The sequence below is a fragment of the Palaemon carinicauda genome, chromosome 37 (genome assembly GCF_036898095.1).
Source record: "Palaemon carinicauda isolate YSFRI2023 chromosome 37, ASM3689809v2, whole genome shotgun sequence".
NCBI classification, from domain to species: domain Eukaryota; kingdom Metazoa; phylum Arthropoda; class Malacostraca; order Decapoda; family Palaemonidae; genus Palaemon; species Palaemon carinicauda.
Genome location: NC_090761.1, coordinates 17,782,651 through 17,803,177, shown reverse-complemented (window position 1 = coordinate 17,803,177; position 20,527 = coordinate 17,782,651). Strand labels below are relative to the sequence as shown.

The 20,527-nt window shown below is 40.9% G+C and overlaps 2 protein-coding genes across 2 annotated transcripts in view; one reads left to right on the top strand and one right to left on the bottom strand.

The window, feature by feature from the left end:
• SerRS (Seryl-tRNA synthetase) overlaps nucleotides 1-14,941 on the top strand; it is a 61,579-nt gene extending 46,638 nt beyond the window's left edge. Inside the window, exons 8-11 of the mRNA XM_068360789.1 lie at nucleotides 675-864; nucleotides 1,798-1,895; nucleotides 10,843-10,972; nucleotides 14,738-14,941. Coding sequence (XP_068216890.1) covers nucleotides 675-864; nucleotides 1,798-1,895; nucleotides 10,843-10,972; nucleotides 14,738-14,835 — 516 coding nt within the window. The 3' untranslated portion in view covers nucleotides 14,836-14,941. The remainder of the gene's footprint in view (nucleotides 1-674; nucleotides 865-1,797; nucleotides 1,896-10,842; nucleotides 10,973-14,737) is intronic.
• Nucleotides 14,942-18,712: 3,771 nt separating this feature from the next.
• Nucleotides 18,713-20,527, bottom strand: part of Usp14 (ubiquitin specific protease 14) — a 91,041-nt gene continuing 89,226 nt past the window's right edge. The window contains exon 12 of the mRNA XM_068360788.1: nucleotides 18,713-19,112. Coding sequence (XP_068216889.1) covers nucleotides 19,006-19,112 — 107 coding nt within the window. The 3' untranslated portion in view covers nucleotides 18,713-19,005. The remainder of the gene's footprint in view (nucleotides 19,113-20,527) is intronic.

The following is a 20,527-nucleotide window of genomic DNA, read 5'->3' as shown; positions in this document are numbered from 1 at the left end:
TCAACCGCTAGATTGTCGCATTAACTTACTGCGGTCTTGTATGTTTTGAAAGGAAAGATAATGAGAATTATTTTTTATAAAATTTTGCGAGTAAACATTGGGAAAATGAGCTTATGAAGAAGAAGCTTTATGAACATAGGATGTATAGAAATAATTTTTTTATTAAGATTATGTTTTTGGTTTTTCACAGTCCAGGATTACACTCTTGTCCAGACCTTGTTTTATCACTGATTAATATGACAGTTTCTCGCTGCAAAAGGTTGAAATAACAAAGAAACTGGAGTGTCACTGCTTCATTTCTTGTTATGAACTGCTAGAGCATTTCATGATTTTACTAGAGCCATGCATTTACTGAAAGGAAAGCAAATTGAGTTATTGACCAAGTTTGTAGCGAAGAAGCAATATGAACAACAAGGAATGTTGGTAGAAATGACACTTTCTCTCTAGAACGTTTCTGTATAGTATGTATTTTTATTGTTTTAGAAGTTAATTTAAAAAATGGGAATTTGATTAAACATGGAGAGGAAAAAAGTTTAATTGTCTGGTCTAGTGCACATTTTATGCTCATTTGCAGCATTGAGTGGACAACATGTAAAGGGTATGTTTCTCAGATCATACCCTATTTTAGCCAAGGTTTCTTTTATTGTGTTAATGAATTCTTATCTTTCCAACAGGTCGAACAATTTTGTCTAACATCACCCCATGACAATGAATCATGGAAGATTATGGATGAAATGATCACCAATGCCGAGAATCTGTGCAAGGCCTTGGGTCTTCCTTATCGTGTTGTTAACATAGTATCCGGGGAGCTTAATAATGCTGCTGCCAAGAAATTAGATTTAGAAGCATATTTTCCTGGATCAAGTAAGTTTCTCTTTATTATAGCATACAGATGATCAAAATTATATTCTTGTAAGTTCATAGTGTTATAGTTTGGAAACTGATTGCTTTTGTTTAGTACCTTTATATCACTGTTTCTTAGGTGTACATTGAGGTTATGTTACTCAGCTATTTTACAGAACCTCATGAGGAATACATTGTTCCTTAACTAGTATACTTTGTTGTGCTCCACTGGATCTATTGGTCTCGTGAAAAAGCTGTACAATAGTGTCAACTAATCAACCTTTAGCTTAAATTATAATTAAGGTTATGGTATCAGATAATGTACTCTTAATTAAAAAAAATATATTCTATGAAAACAAAGACCACCTACACTTCTATTCTTGTTAGATTACATTCTCTTATTGAAAAGCAATGAGGTATACCTACCAACTAGTCAATGATGCACTTACTTAACCTGTCTCTCTTAGCTATTTTGCGTCTTTTAAGACTACAAAATTGGCATACCAGGGGAATCAGTTATATAGACCATGGATAACAGGTTGGATATGGATGAGAGGTTTATATAAAAGATATATACAGTATTGCATGCTATACAAATGTAATCACTGTATGGACTTAATACATAAATCCAGTCCTTGAAGGGAATCAGGCAAGTGTTTTGATGATAATTCAATTGTGCTAAGTTCATGTTTTTTTTTTCATAAAAAAAATTATGAAATTGATTATTACTGATAAGAATGAGTTGGTTTTGTGAATTACAGTAGAGCTAAAGCTTTTATCAGAAAATGGTTTTATAGTAGGTATTGCATTATGTTTTCAATGCATAGTAATTTTTGCTTCTGTAATTCTAGTTTGGTTTGTGACAAAAGTATATCAAGGCACTGTTAATAGTTTTTAAAAGTCACTTTACCTGAAGTAGCTATATTTCAGTAAATAGTTCTCTTTATCTTTCAGATGCCTATAGGGAGCTTGTTTCTTGCTCCAATTGCCTTGATTACCAGTCCAGGAGGCTGAAGGTTCGATTTGGAGCAACAAAAAAGATGAATACTGCTGTAAGATATATCTTTGTGTTTTAAAAAGATGGGTTCTTGTGTGTAATTTCTTTGAAAATTTCATCTTATATAGTGTTAATTTAAAAATACTGCCCACCGTATATACTCGCGTAATATGTGAGTTTTGAAGGCTAATTTTGAAGCTAAATTCAAGGGGGTCGCATCATACACGAGGTATGAAATTAGCATATGTACTCTGGGACTAGGCTACATCATCGCTCAAAATGTTTATCCATTTACTAGGGTAAAAAATCGGCTGTATTTCAAATAAACCGGATTTGGATTAAACTGGTGTTATACTTAAATGTATTCAATAATAATGCATGTAGTATTCATCTTTTAGTATCGTATTTATGAATAAAACCACGCCAACTATAATCTTTTCTATTGTTTATGTTTGAAAGTCAGTCAACACTCCTGTACGCTTTCCAAATCAGCTGATTAAGGCAAACTATCGAAGGATATTTCATATTTCCTTAAAGGAACAATTATTACTTGATACATCATTTTCCAAATAGCATACTAATTTCAATAGTATCATTTGAAATACTTTTCTCGTATTTCATTTACTGTTGAGTTGAATTGCATATAGAACTTGACCGGAGTTTCGTTCATGTTGCTGACTTATGATAATTGTTTTTTCAATATTAAACTTAGCCGGTGATCATATAGCTGTCAGCTTTGCTGCCCGACAGAAAAACCTAAGGACAAAATACGCCAGCGATCGCTATACAGGTGGGGGTGTACATCAACTGCGCCATCTGTCGAGCAGGTACTCAAGTACTCCATGTCAACACAGAACCAATTTTCTCTCTGTCGTGCCACTGGCAAGACCTACTAAATACGCTGTTACTAACTGGATTTGTTTTCACAACTATTTGGTGAAGTACACTATTCCAGTTTTGAGCTTTCGCTATGCAGGGGTTTTATCTTCATCTCAAAACTTGAACTCGTTTTGGATAGATTTAATTATGGTGACAAAGAGAGTATGGACTCTCTTTCACTTTTAAATGGCCGACCCTTCCCTTAGACGGAAGTGTGTTTAGGTTTTTAGTAATTTTGCTTAACACTTTATAGATCTATATATTTTATATCTCTCCGCCTTTATTAGGCCTCTTCGATTAACTTTCCATTTATTATAAACATATAAAAATAAATTTTTATGTTTTGTTTATATGCGACCTTTCCTGATAGTAGGCGGTCCTAACTTGGAACCGAAGTTAATCAACGTTGAGCCCGTTATATCGTATTTAACCTTTAAAGAATTTAAAACTTTTTAAATTTAATGTTTTATGAAAGAATTTCTTTGATAGTCTCGTACTGTTTTCAAAGATGAACTAACGTTTAGTTTTTTAGACTACGCAGTTGTTGACGTTCAGGACGTTCAACATGCGCTCTATCGTTACGATAGAGAGAGAGTGTATCACGGTTTCACTTTGCAGTAAGAGTAAACCGATTCTGACGTTTCGTTCATTCTTTCTTAGCTTAAATGTTTAAATTCTAAATTAAAGGTACTTTTTATTTGGAAAACCTTTCAGTTTTTTCCTTTAGCCAAATAACATGTTTTGACGATATATAATTGGGCTCTTCTCTCAGGTGCGAAAACAAGAGAGAAAGAGAGAGAGAGATAGAGACGGAGGGAGAGAGAGGAGAAAAAACGTTTCGTTCAAGCGGGTAACGTTGTTCTCGTTTTACTCTCCTCCCTAGTCGCTGTACGGGGAAGAAGGTAAAACGTTTCTAGGGTTTTATTCTTGTCCCCAGGCTATGTGCGGTGAGAGATTGTAAACGTAGTTTATTTGAACTAGTGTTTAGTCTCTTTCCCAGCCACTGAATTCTTTATCTTTATATATGTTTTCTGTTGCATTATACGACTGTTTTCGCAATTACTACCTTTTAATGAAGGGTAGGATTGCGTGTTTCAGGTAGAAATCAGTAAAGTTTCGATTTCAGTGAAATAAGTGCAAAACAGAAAATCGAAGTGATAAAGTGATATGCGCAAAGTGTTACAGTGTTGCGTCCGAGGGTTCGCCTGTTCGTGCCTGTCGTTCACCTAGTCCGGGACCTCTTGCAAGCTCCCAAGCCCAGGGGAGAAGTAATGTCGAACGACTTATGGGTTCGCCAGGCCTTGATCAACGAACAGACGTTTTTCCCTCCGTGGTTTCGGGCGTATCTACCCAAGATCGCCCCACCCACACAAAGACGAGAGAGCCCATTTACTTCTCGTCTGCGGAAGAGGTTTCTCGTAAGAAACCTTGGACCAAGGTCTCGCAGCTTATTAAGCGCAAGTCGGTCCCTTCCGCGCAAGTCCAACGGCCCAGGTGTAGCCACTGGGTCAGTTCGGACTCGCTACAGTCTTCCGATGACTGCACACCTCCTAAGAGAGGTAAAGCGGTACCGCAACAGGCAGTAACACCGTCTGTTGCCGCACCTGCTGCTGTAGACCCTAAGTGGTCTTTGCTACAGTCTATGCAGACACAATTAGCATCTTTTATGCAGGAGTATCGTGCGGAGAAGGTTGACGCTGCACCCGTTAGCCTACAACCAACCACGATTGTGCGTTCAGTAGACGCTGACGCTACCTGCTCCCGCACTCCGCCTGTGAGAGTTCCACCACCCATGCGCAGTGTACCCTGCCAGCCGCACGTTGATGTTCACAGACGCACGCTACCCTCCGTTGACGTTCGCGAGTTACCACAACAACAGGAGGGTGGAGTTAAGTTGCTTTGTTTTGACGCTGTGCTTCAACCTCCGCAACCCACTGTGGTTACCGCTACTCTCCCGCAGCAGACTAGTCAGTCAGGAGTAGAGGCTTCCCCACACAGCTATGGTTGTTGCCAGCTCACAGACTGTCAAGCAGTTACATGACGTTGCCTTCTGGTCTGCTACTAATGCACCAGTGCTGTATGTCCTCACGCACCTGTTGTGGTTGACAGTTCAGTTTTTGACAGTTCACAGACTGTCAAGCAGTTACATAACGTTGCCTTCTGGTCTGCTGCTAATGCACCAGTGAGACCCTCACTGAGATAACCTAGCTTTTCTCGGACAAGGTTCCTGTAGATGAGAAAGTGCTGTTCTCCCTCCTACTGATATTCCTTTGAGGACTCTGTCATTTGGAGAGGAGCCTTAAGCTGCTTAGCCTCCTATGGACTTTAATTAAATCATGATGATTTTTTAAGGATCTTCGTCCGGATCTTGTAACTGCTGCTCCTCGTTCGCCTAACGTCAGAACTTACACTAGGCCTAGCTACTTCGAAGCCGTTGTTGTTGCTAGTGCTCTCTCGCTCCCCTAGAGAGCGTTACGTTGGCTAGGCGACTGGTTTTTGCACCAGGAGGAGTTTTAGGGATACAGCCTTTGATTTCCCTTCTTTTAAACTGGCTTATAGAGCGAGAGTCTGATAGGACACGAGAGAAGTTCTCGGCTTGGGAGTTCATGCCTCTGCCCAGGTAGACTTCTCAATTCTGGTAGACTCGCCCTGGCGCCTAGCCAGGAGACGCTCCAAGTTGTTTACAGATCAACTTTTCAACTTTTGTCGAGCCTTTGAAGTTTTGCTGTACTATTATGTCACACATAACAAGGCTTCCAGGGATGGTAAATGGTTCCGCCTCAGTCGCTAACCCCGTCTGTTGCCACACCTGCTCCCGTAGACCCTAAATGGGCTTTGCTGCAAGACATGCAGTCCAAGCTTGTGTCCTTGATAGAGGACTTAAATACGGAGAAGAACCTTCTGGCCAACAACCTTCCAACCGGTTGGTTGTGCGCCCTGTTGACGCTGAGGTATCCTACTCGCGTCTGCCAGTTGAGGTGGTTCCTCCATCGATGCGACCCAGTGTGGGTTGCCAGTCGCACATTGAAGTTAAGCGACGCTCGGAGGTGGTTGTTGACGTTCAGTGTTTCACTAGGAAGACGTTCAACAAACAACAGAGGTGACTTGTTGTGACGCAGTGCGTCAACCTCAGCAACCCGGTAGGGTGTTGACTGCACAACCCAGACAGTCTAGACAGTTTCGGGTTGATGCTGTACTTCCTCGCGCACCCATGGTTGTTGACAGTTCACAGACTGTGCAGCAGTACCATGATATTGCGTCCGGCTCCGTCACGCATCCACTAGTGCGACCGGATTCAGCGAGTCAGACGTTGCCCACTCCGTTGCCGTTTCCTCATCAGTTTCGGATGAGGAACCCTCTGATGAGGACGTTGCTGAACAAGACGATCAACCCCCAGCCCTGCTATCCATCCAGAAGATGCTGAAGAAGGAACGCTGCCCAGTCAGGCTGTGGATGAGTCTGGTAAGGACACTGTCATCCGTGGATCAATTTGTGTCACTAGGAAGACTACACCTCCGTCCTCTTCTATACCATCTAGCTTTTCACTGGAAAAGGACAAGACGCTAGAAGCGGTCTCGATCCCGGTTTCCGGAAAGATAAAGTCTGGTCTGACTTGGTGAAAGGACTATATCAACCTTAGAGAGGGTCTTCCCCTGACTGTTCAGACTCCCAACCACGTTCTCTTCTCGGACGCATCGGACGTAGGCTGGGGTGCGACATTAGACGGTAGGGAATGCTCGGGATTATGGAACTCGAGTCAAAGGACAATGCATTTCAACTGCAAGAAGCTACTGGCAGTACGTCTGACCTGGAAAAGCTTCAGGTCTCTCCTTCAAGGCAAAGTGGTGGAGGTGAACTCGGACAACACCACGGCTTTGGCGTACATCTCCAAGCAAGGAAGGACCTACTCTCTGACATGGTACGAGATCGCAAGGGACCTCCTCACCTGGTCAAAAGGTCTAGACATTTCACTAGTAACGAGGTTCATCCAAGGCAACTTGAAGGTCATGGCAGATTGTCTCAGTCGGAAGGAACAAATAATTCCAACAGAATGGACCCTCCACAAGGATGTATGCAAGAGACTTTGGGCCACCTGGGGCCAGCCAACCATAGATCTCTTCGCTACCTCGATGACCAAGAGGCTCCCAATAGTTTGCTCACCAATCCCGGACCCAGCAGCAGTTCATATAGATGCCTTTCTACTAGATTGGTCACATCTAGATCTATATGCATTCCCTCCGTTCAAGATTGTCAACAAGGTACTGCAGAAGTTCGCCTCTCACGAAGGGACAAGGTTGACGCTAGTTGCTTCCCTCTGTCCCGCGAGAGAATGGCTCACCGAGGTACTTCGATGGCTAGTAGACGTTCCCAGAACTCTTCCCCTAAGGGTGGACCTTCTACGTCAGCCACGCGTAAAGAAGGTACACCAAGGCCTCCACGCTCTTCGTCTGACTGCCTTCAGACTATCGAAAGACTCTCGAGAGCTAGAGACTTTTCGAAGGAGGCAACCAGAGCGATTGCTAGAGCAAGGAGAACATCCACCCTTAGAGTCTACCAATCGAAGTGGGAAATCTTCCGAAACTGGTGCAAGTCAGTATCCGTATCCTCGACCAGTACCTCTGTAACTCAAATAGCTGACTTTCTCTTATATCTGAGGAAAGAACGATCTCTTTCAGCTCCCACTATCAAGGGTTACAGAAGCATGTTGGCATCAGTCTTCCGTCACAGAGGCTTAGATCTTTCCAACAATAAAGATCTACAGGACCTCCTTAAGTCTTTTGAGACCACGAAGGAGCGTCGTTTGGTTACACCTGGTTGGAATTTAGACGTGGTACTAAGATTCCTTATGTCAGACAGGTTCGAACCACTACAATCAGCCTCCCTGAAAGATCTCACCTTTAAGACTCTTTTCCTGATATGCTTAGCCACAGCTAAAAGAGTCAGTGAGATTCATGCCTTCAGCAAGAACATCGGATTCTCATCCGAAACGGCTACATGTTCTACAACTTGGTTTTCTAGCCAAACACGAGCTGCCTTCTCGGCCTTGACCAATATCGTTCGATATTCCAAACTTATCGTATGGTTGGAAATGAACTAGAAAGAGTCTTATGTCCTGTAAGAGCTCTTAAGTTCTATTTAAAAACCTTTACGAGACCCGTCTGAAGCTTTATGGTGTTCAGTTAAGAATCCATCTTTGCCTATGTCAAAGAATGCTTTATCCTATTTTATCAGACTGTTAATACGAGAAGCTCATTCCCATCTGAATGAGGAAGACCAAGCTTTGCTGAAGGTAAGGACACACGAAGTTAGAGCTGTCGCAACTTCCGTGGCCTTTAAACAAAATAGATCTCTGCAAAGTATATTCGACGCAACCTATTGGAAAAGCAAATCAGTGTTCGCGTCTTTTTATCTTAAGAATGTCCAGTCTCTTTACGAGAACTGCTACACTCTGGGACCATTCGTAGCAACAAGTGCAGTAGTGGGTGAGGGCTCAACCACTACAATTCCCTAATTCCATAACCTTTTTTAATCTTTCTCTTGAAATGTTTTATTATTGTTTTTGGGTTGTCCGGAAGGCTAAGAAGCCTTTCGCATCCTACTTGATTTGGCGGGTGGTCAAAGTCATTTCTTGAGAAGCGCCTAGATTAGAGGTTTTGATGAGGTCCTTTAGTATGGGTTGCAACCCTTCATACTTCAGCTCCTAGGAGTCGCTCAGCATCCTATGAGGATCGCGAGGCTCAGTAAGGAAGACGTACTTAAAAAGGCAGAGTAATTGTTCAAGTCGACTTCCTTACCAGGTACTTATTTATTTTATGTTTGTTATTTTGAATAACTGCTAAAATGAAATACAAAATGCTTAGCTCATAATAATGTCAACATGTAATGCTGGTCTCTACCCACCCCCCTGGGTGTGAATCAGCTATATGATCACCGGCTAAGTTTAATATTGAAAAATGTTATTTTCATTAGTAATATAAATTTTTGAATATACTTACCCGGTGATCATAGATTAAAGGACCCTCCCTTCCTCCCCAATAGAGACCCAGTGGGCCGAGGAGAAAATTGGTTCTGTGTTGACATGGAGTACTTGAGTACCTGCTCGACAGATGGCGCAGTTGATGTACACCCCCACCTGTATAGCGATCGCTGGCGTATTTTGTCCTTAGGTTTTTCTGTCGGGCAGCAGAGCTGACAGCTATATGATCACCGGGTAAGTATATTCAAAAATTTATTTTACTAATGAAAATAACATTTTTGTTAGCGTTGTGGTGCTTGATTATAAAGCTTAACAAATTATTTATATCATGTTATAACAAAACTATATTCTGTTTTCAGACACTTTGTAACTTTATCTTCAAAATTCGGTTTTTGCGTTTAATTACGCGATTTGGAAATTCATAGGTTCCCATTAAATTTCCTTTTGTTTCCTCCAGTCTCCTACACAGCTTTCCCCGATTCCAAACAGAATAGCAGCTATGAATATTTTTTGTTTTCTCTCCTTCATTTACTGCTTGTTAGTTTATATTTGACAAATTTTCTTGATATTTTCTCTATAGTGAATAGGGGTGTAATGTAAAAATATCAGATTTATGCTACTTTGTTTACTATCGTACGATATTGATATGCAAATAAAACAGCTGCTATCTGATTCGAGTGTTCATAACAAAACAACTGGGTTTTTGTTTGATTGTTAATGTGGCTGTGTTTACGCAATGATTATCCATCCATATACCAAGGCACTTCCCCCAATTTTGGGGGGTAGCCGACACCAACAATGAAACAAAACAAAAAGGGGACCTCTACTCTCTATGTTCCTTCAGCCTAATCAGGGACTCAACCGAGTTCAGCTGGTACTGCTAGGGTGCCACAGCCCAACCTCCCACATTTCCACCACAGATGAAGCTTCATAATGCTGACTCCCCTACTGCTGCTACCTCCGCGGTCATCTAAGGCACCGGAGGAAGCAGCAGGGCCTACTGGAACTGCGTCACAATCGCTCGCCATTCATTCCTATTTCTAGCACGCTCTCTTGCCTTTCTCACATCTATCCTCCTATCACCCAGAGCTTTCTTCACACCATCCATCCACCCAAACCTTGGCCTTCCTCTTGTACTTCTCCCATCAACTCTTGCATTCATCACCTTCTTTAGCAGACAACCATTTTCCATTCTCTCAACATGGCCAAACCACCTCAACACATTCATATCCACTCTAGCCGCTAACTCATTTCTTACACCCGTTCTCTCCCTCACCACTTCGTTCCTAACCCTATCTACTCGAGATACACCAGCCATACTCCTTAGACAATAAATCATATTTTATAGGTGAAAATTTGGGGTCCCACAGTACGTGAGATCGGCTGTTACACGAGTATATACGGTACTTATTTATTTCTGAATAATAGTTTATTTTCACTTGACAGCAATGTTGTTTGACATTACTGTAAAATTTCAAAGATCCCAAACTATTGGGTAGAAAATATAACTTGGTTTTCTTCAAATGATAAAATGAATTTAAAAGTAAATAAGAGAGAAAAGATTGAGGTTGAAAGACAAAACTCAATTTTTTGATAATTTTTCAAAAAAAAGGTACAGTATTTGGTAAAATGAATATGATAATACAATATGTTCTCATTCAAAAGTAAGAAAAAAAATTCTTGTATGAGAGAAAGATGAATAAAATGTAAACTGCCATATTCCTTAGATTTATACTCGCATGTCACATTTTTTTTTTTTTTAAATTTACTACCTCAGTTCCTAGATAAAATTTAAAAAGAATAATAGTTAACTATTTTGACTTATTACCCAAATATCTTTCCTTATATTAGTATGTTTTAGCATTATTACAGTAACAAATATTTACCAAACTGTTTATTTAGTTTAGTTTCTTGAATTAGATTTCCTTTTCTCAACCACTTTTCATGTAATTAAGTATTATTTATATACAGTATAAGTAAACCTTACAAACTGCCTCAGGATTTGCCTGACACCAAGTTTAAGGTTTTTATATAATTTTATTTTACAGTGCTCTGAAAGTTATGCATTTTCATGAAAACCAACTGACTTTTTAATTTCATACCAAGATGCAGTGCCTTAATTACTGCTTTGTATTTCGCATTACAGGTTGAATACGTGCACATGCTGAATGCTACAATGTGCGCAACTACTCGTGTGATTTGTGCATTGCTAGAAAATTACCAGACTGAAGAAGGCATTACTGTTCCTGAAGCAATAAAAGATTATATGCCAAAAGGTATGTTATGAGAAGTTCTTAGAAAAAAAAATGCATTCTGAACAAAGTAGTTCTTGTTTCTATTTAGATGTTATTATCCCTGTGGCTGTGGCATACTGGAGAAGAGCTTAGTTACATAAAGATATAATAATTTAACCCCAATAGAAATTTCAAGATTTTTTTTTTTTCCATGTAAATCATACATACATATACCATGGCACTTCCCCCAATTTTGGGGGGTAGCCGACATCAACAAAGAAACAAAAACAAAAAGGGGACCTCTACTCTCTACGTTCCTCCCAGCCTAACAAGGGACTCAATCGAGTTCAGCTGGTACTGCTAGGGTGTCACAGCCCACCCTCCCACATTATCCACCACAGATGAAGCTTCATAATGCTGAATCCCCTACTGCTGCTATCTCCGCGGTCATCTAAGGCATCGGAGGCAGCAGCAGGGCCTACCGGAACTACGTCACAATCGCTCGCCATTCATTCCTATTTCTAGCACGCTCTCTTGCCTCTCTCACATCTATCCTCCTATCACCCAGAGCTTCCTTCACTCCATCCATCCACCCAAACCTTGGCCTTCCTCTAGTACTTCTCCCATCAACTCTTGCATCCATTTTCCATTCTCTCAACATGGCCAAACCACCTGAACACATTCATATCCACTCTAGCTGCTAACTCATTTCTTACACCCGTTCTCACTCTCACCACTTCGTTCCTAACCCTATCTACTCGAGATACACCAGCCATACTCCTTAGACACTTCATCTCAAACACATTCAATTTCTGTCTCTCCATCACTTTCATTCCCCACAACTCCGATCCATACATCACATTTGGTACAATCACTTTCTCATATAGAACTCTCTTTACATTCATGCCCAACCCTATTTTTTACTACTCCCTTAACTGCCCCCAACACTTTGCAACCTTCATTCACTCTCTGACGTACATCTGCTTCCACTCCACCATTTGCTGCAACAACAGACTCCAAGTACTTAAACTGACTCCAAGTACTTAAACTGATCCACCTCCTCAAGTAACTCTCCATTCAACATGACATTCAACCTTGCACAACCTTCCCTTCTCGTACATCTCATAACCTTACTCTTACCCACATTAACTCTCAACTTCCTTCTCTCACACACACTTCCAAATTCTGTCACTAATCGTCCAAGCTTCTCTTCTGTGTCTGCAACCAGTACAGTATCATCCGCAAACAACAACTGATTTACCTCCCATTCATGGTCATTCTCGTCTACCAGTTTTAATCCTCGTCCAAGCACTCGAGCATTCACCTCTCTCACCACTCCATCAACATACAAGTTAAACAACCACGGCGACATCACACATCCCTGTCTCAGCCCCACTCTCACCGGAAACCAATCACTCACTTCATTTCCTATCCTAACACATGCTTTACTACCTTTGTAGAAACTTTTCACTGCTTGCAACAACCTTCCACCAACTCCATATAACCTCATCACATTCCACATTGCTTCCCTATCAACTCTTATCATACGCTTTCTCCAGATCCATAAACGCAACATACACCTCCTTACCTTTTGCTAAATATTTCTCGCATATCTGCCTAACTGTAAAAATCTGATTCATACAACCCCTACCTCTTCTAAAACCACCCTGTATTTCCAAGATTGCATTCTCTGTTTTATCCTTGATCCTATTAATCATTACTCTACCATACACTTTTCCAACTACACTCAACAAACTAATACCTCTTGAATTACAACACTCATGCACATCTCCCTTACCCTTATATAGTGGTACAATACATGCACAAACCCAATCTACTGGTACCATTGACAGCACAAAACACATATTAAACAATCTCACCAACCATTCAAGTACAGTCACACCCCCCTCCTTCAACATCTCAGCTCTCACACCATCCATACCAGATGCTTTTCCTACTCTCGTTTCATCTAGTGCTCTCCTCACTTCATCTATTGTAATCTCTCTCTCATTCTCATCTCCCATCACTGGCACCTCAACAGCTGCAACAGCAATTATATCTGCCTCCCTATTATCCTTCATGTAAATGGCAATATTATATCCAGAAATTGCCATGTCTTCCTTGAATATTTCTTATTTTTCCGGTGAATATGGACTAGTTCTAAGAAAAAAGTAATTTTGAAACTTAAAAGTTTGTAAATTCATAAAAGGAATTTGTAAGTTATGAATACAATGGAATGGGCTCATAAATTTTGAGATTTACTAAAATGATATATATTAAAATCTAGTTACTTTGCATTAGAAAATTATTATTGGAAATGTCCAAGTGTAAAAAAGCTCTAAACAGTGATACCATGTAAAGCGGTTTTTAAGCATAATTTGCAGTAAAGGTTTTTTTCCTTCTTTTGCAATCTCCCCCCCCCCCCTCACCTTTTATTTCCACATTATACACGAGTTATGGAGCACAAAACACACGTTAGTGTTTTTATACTTACGATTGGCCATTGAAATGGTGGTCCGTGATCTCTCTTTTTTTTTCCAGCAATGTTCATGGTTCTTACATATAAGAAATAGTGTTTAACCTTCAAGCATTTATCTTACTACTCCCTGATTAGATTCAACTTCAGAAGAAAATTAAAGGCCCCAATTGTAGGATCACAAATTTCTCCTCTCCCCTTGGCCCAGTACTTTAAGAGAGTTAGAGGTGCTTTTGGGGTGTATGGCAGAGGGGTAGTTTTTCTGCCCTGGCAGCTCCAATCTTTTTGACAAGCAGGGAGACCATTTTACAAACAAAGAAATAGCCGAGAGAAATGGTGTCCAGAGGCTAGAAAAAAGACTTAGAACCTTTAAGTAGTTTTGACATGCAATGGGAAAGAATGAGGAATGTTGGGTATAAAGACATCAGCTATAGAAAGAACAGTTTGAAAGCTTGTTGTAAGATCCAGAAAATCATGGGAAAAGGTTCTTCATGAAGACTGTTTCTTCTTCAGTTGCTTAAAAAATAGGCTTATTATGGAAGTGTTAGTAAGATTTTTTTGTGATCAATCTCTTCTGGAGAATTTTAATTCTTCCATCCAACCCTGTTTTTAGTATTTTTCTCATGTTTGCGGTCCAGCTGCTGACTCTCATCTCAATTTATTGAACAAGAACTTGTAGGGTATTGAATTTCTTACTCCTGATCTAAAGATTTTTCTCTAATACAGTCAATCAGTTAGTTCTTTATGCATATTGCATATGATTTTTCATAATTCTAACCATCCTTTGCATTCAGATCTTAGACTGTCTAGGCATGCAGTTAATAATAATAGTGTAGCCTTCACCATCACAAGGCTCAGTACTGCACACTATTCTAGAATTTTTATTCCATCTGTAACCAGATTGTGGAATGATCTTCCTAATCAGGTAGTTGATTTGGTGGAACTTTGGAAGTTAAAACTTGCAGTGAGTGTTTTCATGTCAAACAGGCTGATATAAGTCTCATAGTTTATATATGACATCAGCACCCTGATTTTCCTAATAGGGTTGTAGACTAGCTACCCAGCTATTAATAATAATTTTAGTAATAGTAATGAATAGTCTTACTAAAATATAAGAAATTCTTAAGTGAAGTACCAAAAGTTATGGTAATTTGCACATCACATTATTTTTATTCATTCCATCAACTGGAGGAAATTATTATGATTTACAAGTTTATGCATTTTATGGTAAGCTAATGTATTTACAGTTGGGTATCCCAGATTATTTAAATTGTAGGTTGCCTTCATCCACTTAATGCCCAGAGTTTTAGTACAATACTTTTTATTTCCAGAATACAAGGAGTTTATTCCTTTCAAGTTTCCAGCTCCTATTGAAGAAGAGGCTGCAAAGAAGAAAAAGAAAGGTGGATCCAAGAATAAAGAGGAATGATAAAACTCTAGTAGCCTTAGAGTTCAGAAAGGTTATGGTATTCCTTAGAAAACTATAAACATTCTTTTGTAATGCTTTGGTCTACTGGAATAAATATTTGAAAATGTTAGATATTTTTATCCCTTTTATCTTACTATATTGAGTGCTGATATGGTATCCATTTTACAGTATGTCTTTTTTAACTTGAGCAGTGTCACATTTAGAGTATAATACATGGAGCACCACATTTCTAGGATAATACATATTACACAAGATTTATTGTATAGTACATGTCTTGCATGCATAAGATGGTTACACATATGTACTGTATCATATTAAATTCCTTTAGCTGTAAGTTGGCTTTGGTGACAAAAAAAAAATTTAGCCTAATTTTTGTTAACCATTCTTTATGAAGACTGGTTTACCTATCTAAAACTGCTTTTATATTTTTTATGAACTTTTGTGTTCAAATGATATGAAACTTTATTTTCTGTTGTTTTATAAAATTTTGTGTTTTCCAGATTTGAAACCACATATTTGATTTGTTTCTGCAGCCTACCCGTTTATATTACACTCTGCAATCGGCGAGCTAGAGATCAGCAAGCTGACAATTGGCTGGTCAGAGATCAGCGAGCTGAGGTCGATGATAGAAGAAAGACGAGCTGGCAATCGGAAAGGTAGTGATTGGCGAGACCGGAGGTCAATGATCAGAGAAAGATGAGCTAGCAATTGGCAATCAGTGATCTAGCGATCAGTTGGTTGATGATTTCTCATTGGTGGAAGATGAGCTAGAAATCGGCGAACAGTGGTCGGTGAGCTAGTGATCGGTGATGTGGCAACTAGAGATTGGCGAGCTAATGATAGGCAGTTTTCAACGTCCAGATCGTGTTTGCTGACGGTGGTACTGTTAGAAAAACCTCCTGAAGAGAAAGGGACCAAGGATTCCCTGTGAGGAATCTCAACCGATGGTAGATGCGTTGGATCCGCCTTAGAAGATGGAATATTCGGGATCTTGAACCCTTCTGTGACGCCTCTTCCCTCTTTTCCCAGCGGGCGTGCTTTAATGTGTTTGCGGGAAGGGGAATAGGGTAATGGTGTCCTGTCAAAAAGTTTTCCCTTTCATTCTTTTTGCCTTTTCCGCGAGTGTGCAGGAGAGTACGGCGGTGCACAGTAGGATGCTGGTGCACATTTTCCGGTGAATGTGCAGAAGAGTACTGGTGCGTAGGTAACCACTGGCGCTTCGGTAAGCGCGAGTGCGCAGGAGAGCATTGGCGTGCAATAAGGCGCTGTACAGGGTGTTGCGCAGTCTCCCTAGAATGCGTAGGAGGGTGCGGCCGCACAGCAATTTGCTGAGTAGAGTGTTGCAGTCTCCTTAGAATGTGTATTAAAGCGCTGGCGCGCAGTTCGGTACTACACAGGAGGTTGCTGGAGAGCAGCTACTGGAGAATGCAGGTGTGCCAAAGGTTGCTGAAAAGCTGGTGAGAGCTTGAACACTGCAGAGCTCTGATGCGCAGTGCAGTGCTGGCGCACAGGAAAGGGCTGGCACTAGTGCCCAGGAGAGTGCTGTCGGCCAGAAAAGCATTGGCGAGCAGAAGACCGAGGTTGCGCAGGAGCGCGCTGTGGTTTTGGTGAGCGCTGACGAGCTTGAGCTGCCGAGCATACGTTGGCTAGTAAGCGTTGGCGAGCTGGCAAACGCTGCTTCCTGGAACAGCGATGGTGCAGGCGATCAGGAGATCACTAGGGCATTGGAGGGCGCTGAGGACGAGCAGAAGGCTGTAAGTCAGACGAACGCTGAAGCAATTTAGATCGCTCCTGGAAAGCGTGAAGGAGCAGGCTTGCACTGACGTGTTGTTGATGACCGCTGGTGCACTGCAGGACGGTGGCATGCTGGAGAGTGTTAGCGCGCAGCTGCACGCTTAGGTAGGGCCTCAAGAGGCTGTGCCAGATACAAGAACGGCGATGGCAGGTCGGCTGGTAGAACGATCAGGAACCGGGATGTGCCCTTTGGAAGGCCAAACATCCACCGATGGAGGTTGCGAATGATCCACAGAATAGTTCAGGACTGAAGTCCGAGGAGTGTCGTTAGGAGAAGGTCCACGAACAGGCCTGAAGGCGATGGAAGAGGAGGCTCCTCTGCAAGGAAAGACTGCATTGCTGAAGAAGCAAAGAGGTGTCTCTTCACCTGAGGTTTAGGCGTACTTCTAAGGAGAATGCCCTTTGATGATGCTCCTGAGGGCCGGTGGATCAGCAAGCTGACCCTCAGCAGTAGCAATCCTCCGAAGAGGAATCTCTATGAGTGGCCCCTCTCACGAACGTGAGGTGATCACTTTGCAGGAGAGACTTGCTTAAGACTATGCTCCACCCCGAAGGAAGAGAGACTCGGCAAGGGGGGAGTGTAGTCTAGGCGAAAATAGCAACAGCAGTCGCAGTCGATGAAGAAGATGCAGGAAAGTTCTCCCTCGGAAGGGAGAAACAACCCCACACCTGGGGAGGGGAGGAAAGCTCTCCCTCGGAAGGGAAAGTAGTCCAACGCCTAGAGGCAAACCTGGCAGCGCTATAAAATGATCTGCCAAAAGCACTGCCTGAGGAAGCGTAGCCGGATCTAGTTCCTCGAAGATGAAGTGCTGATCAGGAGCTGCCACGGGCGTACTTCTAAGGAGAAGGGATGATGCCCTCTGGTGGCCGGAAGTAACAGCAGATTCCCCAGGCATAAATGGAACAGTTCTATATTACCGGCTCTCTTAGTTGAATGAAGAAGAACTGCATCACTAACTGAGGAAAAATAAAATAAATTATATGACAAAAAACTCCCTTGGGAGGAACACCTACTCCTACTCCGAGACCAACGAGGGAACAAATGTAAAATAAGAACTGCGCACTCCCTTCCCCGGTTGACATCGATGGGAGGAGACCGGAGAGTAACTGTAATAAAACAAGAATTACAATTATTTAAATTGGCTAAAAATATTCACTAAAAGGAAGAACCATTGATCCTCTGAAGGGAAGTGTTCCCTGCGGTGAAGCTGAAAAGTTAAATTACAAACAATTGTGATATCACAAATAATTAAGAAAAAAAATCTGAAGCGCAACGTAACCCGCGAACGGGAAAGGTGTTCCCCACTGTTAGTATACTGTTGGAAGCCCATGAAAGGTGAACGGCTCGAGAAGAGAAAGGCCGAAGTCAACCTCTGAAAGGCCACACTCCCTTCCATCAGTAATCCATATGATCCCCGTGGAAGAGGGAAAGGCGAGGACAACAGTTGAACGAGGAGGGTCCAAACCAAACGATGACAATTCCCCTGCAGCAGCGGCCGATTCGACGGCAGGTTATCCGCCAATGGGAAGACCGATGGACAAGGGGGAGGAGAGGTCGGAAGGGAAGGTTCCTGGCCTTGTGCAAGTGTCTTGAAAACCTGCCGTATACGTTACCACATGCACAGCATAAACACTGAAGAGAAAACTTACAATATATCTATATATATATATATACATAATGATTAAGAATGTTTTCATATAAATATATATACTGTATATAAGAAAAAAGTAAGTTAAAAGACAAAAATTAATGGCAGTCCAAAATAGACAAGGAGGAAGAGCAGTAACAACCAGTCTCCATCCAAGCCAAAATTAAAGTGAGCGAGAGGTAAATCACTGGTGTGTGTGAGCGGGAGCAAGCTACCCCCCCCCCCCATCCCCCGGTAACTAGCGGTATAGGTAGTTAACCCTTGCTAAAGTTTAATGGCTCGTCATTTCAGCTTTGCCGAAAGTAATAACCGTGAATAAATAGCGTAGGTTTGTATTCCTGCTATGGAACAAATAGAATTTTACTTGAAATTTTAATCAATATTTCTCAAACAAAATAATAAATACCAAGCTGCAAGGATATTTAAAACATCTATGAAACTGCCAAATACATTTTATTCTATTCACTTTTCCTTAAAGGAGAAACGGTGAATGAAAAAGGCAATTCTCCTTTGAGGTCAGTACAAAATTATTTTCCAAATAAATGAAAGATTACTATACACAAACAATATTAGCAACTGAAAAAATAGGATTCGTTTAGATATACTTAAGCTAAACATCTCCAGGTGTCCTTCATTGCTACATACATATGAAAAGTTGTCACGTAGGATTCCTCGTGAACTAAAATTTCCCTTTCCTTACAGAAACTGGAGATTAATTTGTTTCCACTTAGGTTTCCTCTCCAATTTTAGTTTCCACTTCGGTTTCCTCTCCCTCCTCGACAACTTCAAGTATGCGGGGTCCATACAGTAAGATATATGCACAATGCCAATCACCTGTTCATAATATAAAGAAAATTAGGATGTGTTCCAGTTTATATGCCAACAAATTTTTCTAACGTTATTTTACAAATTTTATTTTGTCAGTAACAGCAGAGGCCAAACCCTAGTAAGGGAATGATGATGTCTGATGGGCGTAGGGGTAAAGACTATAAGCTTTAATACTGATAATTTAATTTACTATTCTGGGAAAAGGGAGCCAACTGCCATGATTTTTCGTGATTAATTTTTTTCATGTATCAAAAGATTAGTTACACGGTCTATGTGGAAAAAACCTATTGTCTAACATCCCAGGTTTCATTTGATTATCTTGATAGATAACCAATATAGAGCTCTTTTATATCACAAAATCATCGTAATTATGCTCATTTGGTTTGATAAAGGTATCACATGTATGGCCGATTTAGTATACCCCTAATTATTAAAACGTTTTAGCACATGCCACACATATTTAAAGGGGAGTTGTTACCAACCTTTACACATCACTGCTCACTTGAATGAGTCTTGATAACTTCAGTTGCCCATACATAATTAAGAATAACAAGTCAAGAGCAAGTTGACGAGTCCCCGGCAATTTAAGTAACCTTTGTGTCTACACCTATAACAACCCAGATAATCTATCTACTTTTCTGAAACTAATTGTTCAATGACCCGTGCAGTGCTACCCTCCTTGCACTGCTCTCCCAACAGAAGCATGAGGACAAAGAGAGCCATTATGGCTCAATGGGTTTGGGGATACCTATCCATTCCCCTTATGTTTCTTCAAAAACCTACGATTCTAATATTTTGACACTACTGTATATTCCCTCTATCCTTTTTCACAGAACCACCATTCCAGTACTTCTTCTTTAGACTATTTCTAAAAAGGTGGTCATGGCAGGGGTATTTGGCTGTGCAATGTATGTCTTCAGGAAATACCAAGGCTAGACTAAACACATTGTGGATTAACATGCGAAGAGAATAGGAGAGGAAAGTAATTATTGTCAGTCGCTAGCACTGAATTAGAAACAGCAGCACGAGGTTTATCAGCAATAGATATTTGGTCCAAGAAGGCACCAGAAAGACTTATCAAAGTCCAAGGAAGGTTAAATAACCTTCAGGTACAGTATTCTAACAACTACACTAATGGCAGAACAGCAGGAACTGCACCAGGGGCAACCATATACTGAACTTGTAATTGCCCTATAATACAAGGAAAGCACATGCTTAGACTTTCTCCACACAAGTACCCCCTTGTAAATTTGGATGCCAGGTTAAAACAAACAAGCCTAAAGGATGGTGGAATTCAAGGGACAAGAAAGTAACTCTCAAAGGTTGAAAATTCTGTAACATTATATAAAGGAGGTAGGATGAAAAAAAGGTATTAAATACATTCAAGTTAATCATAATACAAACTTCAAAGTGTTTAAAAT